The sequence below is a fragment of the Copadichromis virginalis genome, linkage group LG6 (genome assembly GCF_057382275.1).
Source record: "Copadichromis virginalis isolate Kocher_CV1m ecotype Utaka linkage group LG6, C_Virginalis_male_GT1.1, whole genome shotgun sequence".
NCBI lineage: Eukaryota > Metazoa > Chordata > Actinopteri > Cichliformes > Cichlidae > Copadichromis > Copadichromis virginalis.
Genome location: NC_140623.1, coordinates 31666528 through 31675932, shown reverse-complemented (window position 1 = coordinate 31675932; position 9405 = coordinate 31666528). Strand labels below are relative to the sequence as shown.

Genomic DNA, 9405 nt, shown 5'->3' with positions numbered 1-9405 from the left:
TGAACCATTTCAGAGCCACACCTGTTATACCGACACACTGCTCCAAACGTGAGATTAAAATTTCATGGTCTACAGTGTCAAATGCAGCAGTTAAATCGAGTAAAATAAGAATGACACTTTCACCAGAATCACATGATAAAAATATATCATTAAAAATTCTTAAAAGTGCTGATTCAGTGCTATGCATTGCTTTAAAACCAGATTGAAAAATCTCCTGAACATTTTGTGCATTCAAGTATGAGATCAATTGGTCATATACAATATTTTCCAAGACTTTATGTAAAAAGGGCAGCTTAGATATTGGTCTAAAGTTCTCAAACGCTGTGTTTGTATCTAGCCCAGGTTTCTTAAGAAGTGGTTGCACAATTGCATCTTTGAAATTCTTTGGAACCACACCTGAAGTAAGGCTGCTATTTAAAATGGTTAAAATAGTTGGACCTATGGTAGAAAAAACTTCTTTCAGAAAAAGGGGAGGGATAGGATCATAAGGTGAGCCTACAGGCTTTAAATGATCCACCACCTCCTGTAGCTGAGCAAGAGTAACCGACTCAAACTGTTGAAAGACAGCTGAGCAAATTGGAAGATCAGAGGGGTCAGATGTGGGCAAAATAATCTGCGCCCTAGCCGAGGCTACCTTGTTTATAAAGAAGTGCAGAAACCTTTCACACATTTACAGCGCTAATGCTTTAACGTGCTAACACGTTGACATTGTGCAGCCCCACGCACAGGGTGATCCGCACTAACTCGCTAACGGAGATTTGCAGCGTTATGCAGTTATGGCATTAACGTCATTTTAACGAGAGTAACGCTGGCAGCACTAATATTAAGTAATTCATAGTATTCAGAATACGTTACTCTCATTAAGTAACTTAACGGAATACGTTGCAAAATACATTTTGGGCCAAGTATTCTGTAATCTGTAGTGAAATACATTTTAAAAGTAACCTTCCCAACACTGGTTGTAAGGTAAGTGAGGTTCTTGTGATCTGTCACTATAGTAGGCTACTCGGCTCCCTACAGCTAGTGATGCCATTTCTCCAGCGCCAACTTCACTGTGAGCAGCCTCCGATGAGTCATGTCATAATTATGTTCTGTATGGGCATCTTATGTTTTGTGTTAATTCATATTTTGTATTAGTTCTTAGGGTTTGGTTTTTGTGTTTAGTGTTTTATCAGCCCTACCTGTGTCTGTCCTCTGTGCTCTGTTCGTGTCCCTGAGTTTGTGTTGTAAAACGGTCTGTGTGTTTCCTGTTTTACTTTGAAGGTTTGTGTCTTGTCTTGTGAATTAGGTTCAGCTGTGCTCCCCTCCTGTGTGTCATTCCCTTATTACCATGTGTGTATTTATAGTGTGTATTTGCCTGTGTTCCTTGTCGCATCGTCTGCATTACTCTGTGTTACTCAGTGTTTCTCTGCATATCTCTGTCCCTCTCTACCCCTCTCCGCACTGCTTTCTCCATGTCTTTTCTGTGTACCTTCATGAGTTATGGTTTTGTTATTATTAGCTTTTCCCAGTTTAGGTTTATGTTCATTTCTGCCCTCGCCATGGTTATTTTTCACTGTAAATAAACTCACTTGCACCTCTGCCGCTGTCTCCTATTTGGATCCTCCTTCTCACCTCCACACGACTGCTGCCCCAGCTGTGCCACCACCTGGGCATGACACAGAGTGTCTCTCTGATTTCTCAGACTTTTTATCTGATAGTGCTCAGCTCAGATCCATGCAGATGCTAAAAATGATAGCCTCAACACAGCACTTAATCTGTTATTAGACTTAATTGGCTTTTATCAAAATGTAAAAGAACCCACACACCACCTGATAACATTTACATTAACAATAATTGATTACAAACCAGTGGAGAGTAGATTTCTTCACAGACTATGTCTTTCTGAAAGTGTTGTAACTGAGTTTAAGAAAATAATTTGCATGCTGTTATCACTGTCAATACCCTGTACCAACACAGAGCAGAGCAGCTACCTGAACACTAAAACAGAGGTTGATTATGTTGTTACTGATTTTGCCTCCTCACTACGTATGACACTGGATACTGTAGCTGCTGTCAAGAATGAGCCTCAAATCAGAAGTACCTGACTCCCTGGTATAATTCTCAAAAATGTAGCCTAAAGCAGATAACTAGTAAGCTGGAGAGTAAATGGCGCGTCACAAATTTAGAAGGTCATCATTTAGCCTGCTTGTTGTTTTATAAGAAAATCCTAGAACATCTTACTATTCGTCACTGATTGAAGAAAATAAGAACAACCCTAGGTTTATCTTTAGCACTGCAGCCAGGCTGAATAAAAGTCATAGCACTGTTGAGCCAACCATCCCTTTAAATTTAACTAATAATGACTTGTCTGTCAAGGTTCTCAGTCATCCAGGTCATGAAGTTGCTTGAAGACGTTTCACCTCTCATCCGAGAAGGTGATAGGGTGGGGTGGGGCCTCACATATGATAGGGTGGGGCTAGGTTTCACAATGAGCTCACCCAAAACCTTGGCTGATTGTGATCTACACCCATTTTCACACCTTGGCTCAGAAATTACTCCTATCCATCTCACAGATGTAACATTATCTACAGCTACTCTTTCTCCAATTGATCTTCCTGAGTTAACTTCAGTAATTACTTCCTCCAAACCATTAACGTGTCTTTTAGACCCCATTCCTACAAAGAAGTTCTGCCATTAATGAATGCTTCAATCTTAAGTAGGATCAACCAATCTCTAATAATCAGCTATGTACCACAGCCTTCAAGGTGGCAGCAGTAAAACCACTGCCTAAAAAGCCATGTTTTGACCCAGTGGTCATAGCTAATTATAGGCCAATCTCCAACTTTCCTTTCATGTCAAAAATTCAGAATCTGATTATTTTTTCAAGTAACGAGTAAAGTAAGGGATTACTTTTGAAAAAAAGTAATTAGATACTGTTAATTTCCCATAAGCACGCTGCAATGATGCGTTACTAAACTGTGATTTTGTTTCTGAGAATGTCTCATGATAATGAAGTACGAGCGTGCGACATCCGTGGTAGCAACAGATGTGTGTAGATCAACAATGCATAATAGGGAGTGTGGGGGAGAGTACGACCATGCAGCGTTTAAAGCTTTAGAGTACCAAAAAGTGATAAAAAACATTGGTGTCCGCTGTACACTCTGCGTGGGAAGAAAACTTCTTTCTACAGCGAAAAATTTCCAACACATCATAGAAAAAATACAGACTAAAAGTGGTGTCAAGCTGCCCCAGAGAAAGTGATTTGTAAGATACCTTGAGAGAGAATACGATATAATAAACTCTAATTTGAAGGCTACACTCTGAGAGGTAGACTTTGTTTCCACCACTGCTAACATCTTGACAGTAAATAATAAAAGTTTTATGGGTGTAACATTTTACTGGATTCATTCCACTTAACACTGCAACAAGGTCACCCTAGCATGCAAGAGAATCAGAGGCAGCCATACCTATGATGTAAATGGAGCAGAGATTCCCATCATATGGACTTCAAGGTTGCCACTGTAACTGTCAATGCATCCAATTTTGCCAAAGCATTTAGAGTATGTCAGCCCTGGATTTGGAGTCTGAATCTGAAAATGAAGAAGGTGATGACGATGAATCAACTTTTACTGATGTCATAGAAGCTCTTTCAACCTCATCTGGTTATTCACAGTTTAGCCGCCCTCCACAGTACAGATGTTCATCGCACACAATAAATCTGATTTCAACAAGTTGACAAACATCTAAATTCCCGTGCAGACAAAAAGGCTGTATATAGGAGTAGCATTGCAAAATGCTCTGCTCTGTGGCCTAAAGCATGTCAATCAACATTAGCCTCTGAACAGGTGGAGGAAGTCAGCTGCAGGAAGCTAATGGTACCCACACCCAAAAGGTGGAATTCCCTTTTGGGGCCATTGCCAGAATCATCACAATTCCCTTGAATTAACTTAATCCCCTGTGTCTAAAAATGAGAATTAAGTGCCTTAACGAAAGGAAGTACAAATTCTTGAAAGAGTACTGCACTGTGATGAAGTCCCTGACAGTAGCTCTGGACATCTTACAAGTGGATGAGTGACCTATGGAGCTTTACTACCAATACTCACAAGCATGATATCAAAGACACTTGCCCTGAAAGATGACCCTCTCTAGAATAACCAGATGTCATTGTAAAGGTAAGATTGCTTTGAGTGGATTTGTTGAATTTATTAGACCATTCATGGTGGGCGGATGTTACCCTTTGTTTTAAGCTGTGTGTGCAATTATAAGACAGAATAAACTAAATATCCACCCCTTGTTAAATATCAGGGATATTGATCATCATTAATCATGAATATTAATCATAATATCAACAGAAGCCTCAACAAAATTTAAATCTCATACAGTATTGAGAGCACAAAAGATGGTTTAGGGCAGTAAAACCTACAAAATAATTACAGCAGCTAATTATATAGTAAATTATTGTTATTCTTAGTTGCATCATATTGTATGTTACAGGCAATCAAGACTTGTTTTGATGCTGTTCTGGATAGCTAAGAAGGACTTCTCGCAGCCGCCACTTGTCCCAAGTTTAAACTTCCTTGACTGAGAGATGAGTGTTGGAGAGAGCATGTGAAGGAAGAAGGAAAGATGAAGGAACTTCTCACAGCAGAGTGTCATAAAGTTGCTCCTGCAACTGACAATGTTTATGTGTCCCAACGGCCAGCCAGCCCAGCCGGAATTGACTTGTTTGAATTTGAGAACCAGCCCTCAGTGTATGAGCTTGAGATTCTGAATCTGTTCCCAAATCTCATAAAGATGTACATGCAATACAACACTCCAACTCCATCCAGTGCACCAGTGAAATGGCTGTTGAGTTTAGGTGGATTGGTGCTTTTCTTCGAAAGGTACAGACTATCTGATAGAAGGTTTGAGAAGCATCTGCAGATGCGATATAATCACTGTGATATAATCACCAAAAGAAAACAATAAAGCATAGGTAATTTTCTGGGTAGCCACAAAATGAGACTGTATCAACAGCCTGAATGTAGCATGCAATAGCATTTTCTGTTTTGTTAATTTGGTAAAGTTTGGGGGCAGCACGGTGGTTAGCACTGTTGCTGCCCAGCAAGAAGGTCCTGAGTTCAATTCTTTCTGTGTGGAGTTTGCATGTTCTCCCCGTGTTTGCATGGGTTCTCCTCAGGTACTCAGGCTTCCTCCCACCGTCCAAAGACATGCAGTTTGTGGGGATAGGTTAATTGATTAATCTAAATTGCCCATAGGTGTGAATGGTTGTCTGTCTCTGTGTGTTAGCCCTGCAACGGACTGGAGACTTGTCCAAGGTGTACCCCGCCTCTCGCCCTATGACGGCTGGGATAGGCTCCAGCGACTCTGAAAAGGATAAGCGGAAGCGAATGGATGGATGGCTGGATGGATTTCAGTGTTATTTGTAAACTGTTAATGAACAATCAAGAATACAGAGCTCTTTAAAGCCTTGTTTATTTGAAGTATTAAAATTACAGAAACATTTGATTACAGTTATAGCCCACATGTGACACCTGGATGATTAAGAGAAATTGTATATGAAGTCCCCTAGATGATTTCACAATATTTTTCCTGACACATGCGCTGCATACATATAGGTGTTTTGTATAATTGGGAGAAATTGTGTCAAACTGGATTAGTATGACAAATATGTGAATCTTATCACTGGTTGAGAAACTCTGATAGATGTCTCAATTTGGACAAGGCTGGTAGTGTGAGTATTTCCTCATGAAAGGCCTGTGGCCTTAAGAAAAAAGTGTTTACATTTATTCAAATTACATAAAGGTCATATAACTGCCATGTAACTTCACCCAGACATATGTTTCAAGTTCAATAATATTCACATTTGTCTTATCCCTCATTAAATGCACCATATCCCTTTCTGTTCACAAATGACATCATTATCTGTCCATTTTCTAGCTACCTGCCTATGTAACTCTATTTTATTTTCTACCCTTCTCTATTTGCCTGCCTCTCTGTCCCAATAGTTTGGGAAGATCCTTTATTCTATCATGTCTGCCAAGATGCTGTCATCTTCTTCAACGTCCACTTTGATCTTCTTCCCCACGAGCTGCTGCATATGTTCTGGAGGGATACCCTTTGGCTCACCAACCTTCACTGCAAACATGTCCAGGCTCAGCACTGTTCCTTTAGGGATTTTCACCTTAGCAATGACTGACTTGCCCAACTGGAGTAGAAAAAGAATAGAAATACATAAAAGATGTATTTTAATCCAGCTCATGTACGTTTTGCAAATTTGCACAGTTATGGATGTTCAGTGAACTGAAGAGGGTGGACGTAAACACAGTTAACAATGACTGGTTTGATAGTGTTATGACATGATAGAATTTCAAAACTCAAGTCAAATGACTCAAACTGACCTTATCATGGCAGGTCTTCTCGCATGGTAACATTTGCTTGACTGGTGACCCCATTGCTGTTTCCACCAGTCGTATTGCTCGGACCAGTTCTGCCAGCTCAGAGGGCTCCAGGGATGCCTCATGGTCATTTCCCTTCCAGGTCTTATCCAGGGTCACATGGCGTTCCACAACTTTTGCTCCCATCGCCACAGCAGCCACAGTGATGTAGATCCCTTTCTCATGACCAGAATATCCAATTGGAACATCTGGAAATTCCTCCTGGTATTTCTTTAAAAAAAAGAAGTAGAAAATAAAAAAGCCTATAGTATTATTGTCTGCTGCACGCACTGCCTCTTTGTGTACCTGTAACTGTCATACAATACAATGCTAAGACATACACAAACAATTTAATTTAAAATCTAAACACAAGTCTGAGTATATTACAGTCAAATGTGTTGTACTGCCCAACACAATCACGGGTTTTCATTGACAGGTGTCTTCTCTCCAGAATCAGCATCTACTTTGTGATTGTGTTATATGACACTGTAAAATCATGTAACATTTAGGGGCTGGATTTGAAAGTAATTGTTTAGCTAGCTGTTGTGTACTATAAAACCGCTAATGTTTATAGTAATGTGCCATTTACAGTGCACTGGCAGTTTGTATTCTCTGTATACTACTGCAATGAAGCTTTCATTCATGATATATGTTAATCATTAGATTCTAAGTATATGTGAACATAAAGGACAGATAGGAATTGAATTTAGACTAGTTTATGTTGATCTGATTAGAGCAAATCCTTGACTCTTGGAGTAAACAAAATAGTATCTGCTGAACCTATTTCCCACTTCAAATCTATAACTAATAAAAAGCTAATATAGCTGATACAATCATATGTAAAAACAATATAAAAATATTTTCTCGTACATTTCATGTAGTTTTTGGCATATTGATTATTTCACCACATTTTACCCAGAGGAGATGATGATGATGTTCATTCATCTTACCCTGATCACACTGAGGTTGACATCTTTAGGATCCAGAGGGTAGGCGCTGGTGCACTGCAGGAGAGTAAATTTCTGGTTGTGCTCCTTTACTGTCTTGTAGACACGGCGTATGGTTTCCATGGACTGCATCCCAGTGGATACCACCATTGGTCGCCCTGACAATGATAGATTTGTATATATGTAACCCAACAGACTTATTAATAAATGTAGTTAATATTTTAAGCAATAAATAAAACATATTAATAATTGTTTTATTATAGGTAAATAATTCACAATTAATTATTTATTAACCTTAATTACACATAATTAATTCATATTTAAAATGTATTATGTCATTATTTTTATACTCCCACTTGATTTATACAGCTACATGTTGAAATAGTCTGCAATACAAACAGCAAACAAACTTCCATTCACAGCTCGTTAATCCTGCCCACTTTTATACCTGTCCAATGCAGTTTCTCATTTTTCTTTTCGTTCTTTTTTTTTCTTTTTTTACAAAGGACCACACCCACCTTGTTACACAGTGTTTAATTCACTGCACACTGTCAGTTTCGTGTTTCCTTAACATTGAGGTAAGAGTGCTGTTGAGGTGTAATACAACAAAGGCCTGTACCTTTTCTGGCTGTCTTTTCCAGATATGGGAAGTTGTTTGCATCGCAGGACGCAACTTTGAAGAACGGCACATCCAGCTCATGGAGAAACTCCACAGCCATCTATGAATATCAAGGTAATTGAGGCACAGAGTATCATCAGTGATCTGTGATATATGTACTGTTCTACGTGTTAGTTATGTGCCTACAGTATGAAAAAGAATGTAAACACTATTAATTCTACATTTTCAGGACAGAATTTGAAACTTTCATTAATTTCTGATGCTCTGTGCATGGTGAAATCATTATCATCATTTTTTGTACATTTTCTTCCAAGTTTTGTTTTTTTCAGGGCTACACATACATTACCGCATCAAAAGTAATAAAACATTTAAAGTGAATGTTCCTGATAATACATAGTTATTTGCAGCTCATACCTCATCCATACCAGAGGCGGTGAGAAAGATGCCGATGTCCTCTGCATACTTTTTTAGTTCCCTGTATTGATCATGACTGAACTCCAAGTGACGCTTGTGGTCACCGTACGTTTTCCCCCAGGAATGCTTTGAATTGTAGGGGCGCTCCAAGGCTCGCTTGCTGAATTTGCACTCTAATTCACTTTTCTGGAATTTGGCACAGTCAGCACCACAGTCCTGATAAGAGAAGAGATGAGAAGAGATAGCAAGGCAAGATAGTGATTTTACAGTTCAAATATTTTTTCATCATCATTCACAGGCAGACTATCACATCCTAAATTTACCTTTGCCATCTTGATCATTTTCTTGGCAATCTCAATGTCTCCCTGGTGGTTTTGTCCAATTTCAGCAATAATGAAACATGGATGGGAGCCCCCGATCATTCTGCCAGGACACAGTTCAAACTGCAGAGACATAGTGGCGACAGAAAGTTAACAGGCTAAAATTCTGAGTGGAGTCAAATTCACAGTTGAATCTCAAATGACGAAGGCTTCCAGGTTGAAAGAAAGAGGAAGATGCTGTTGGACACATTGCTACTTATAATCCTGGGAAGGCCCGCCTCTGCAACACCTAAATTTGCATGTTATTCAGGTTTGACTTATACACCTACTGTTTGTTTTTTGTTTTATTTTTTTCTATCCATGAGAACTAGCAGTGGTCCGTTTCTTCTGCCCAGATAGATCGTTGAGGATGACTGGATGATCCTGTATCTAAATAGGTCATTTAACAATTTCTGCCAAATTTCAATCAGGCACCATGTTTCCTCCATAAATGGTGCTGGTCTTGATAGTGTGGAGTGGTCCTTGTTTGTCATCATTTCTACAGTTGAGCCTTTGTGGTTCTGTATATGTTGCTGCAGTTTGGGATAATCTGTGTAATCGCTTGCTGTGTGGTGTATGAATGGCAGAACAGATAGAAACAGAGGCTACAAGCCTGATTGCACGACTGAAGCATTTTGACGCAGTTT

The 9405-nt window shown here is 39.3% G+C and overlaps 1 protein-coding gene and 1 pseudogene across 1 annotated transcript; one reads left to right on the top strand and one right to left on the bottom strand.

Moving 5' to 3' along the window:
* Nucleotides 1–3544: 3544 nt before the first annotated feature.
* On the top strand, nucleotides 3545–4950 carry LOC146708115 (uncharacterized; annotated as a pseudogene).
* Nucleotides 4951–5440: 490 nt separating this feature from the next.
* LOC146708114 (N-acetylneuraminate-9-phosphate synthase-like) lies at nucleotides 5441–8956 on the bottom strand. Its single transcript, XM_085459869.1, has 6 exons — nucleotides 8723–8956; nucleotides 8400–8615; nucleotides 7986–8085; nucleotides 7370–7524; nucleotides 6384–6650; nucleotides 5441–6190 (listed from the first exon to the last, which is right to left on the bottom strand). The coding sequence occupies exons 1-6, from the start codon at nucleotides 8852–8854 to the stop codon at nucleotides 6005–6007; spliced, it is 1056 nt and encodes a 351-aa protein (XP_085315995.1). The 5' UTR covers nucleotides 8855–8956; the 3' UTR covers nucleotides 5441–6004.
* Between the last annotated feature and the right edge of the window lie 449 nt (nucleotides 8957–9405).

Bases quoted from the DNA above. Each gene is read 5' to 3' on its own strand.
- LOC146708114 (XM_085459869.1), bottom strand. From the start codon at position 8,854: ATGTCTCTGCAGTTTGAACTGTGTCCTGGCAGAATGATCGGGGGCTCC. The intron at 8,616-8,722 runs GTAAATTTAGGA...TTCTCTTATCAG, and splicing joins AAATGATCAAGATGGCAAAG to GACTGTGGTGCTGACTGTGC. The intron at 6,651-7,369 runs GTAAGATGAATG...TTTTTTTTAAAG, and splicing joins TCAACCTCAGTGTGATCAGG to AAATACCAGGAGGAATTTCC.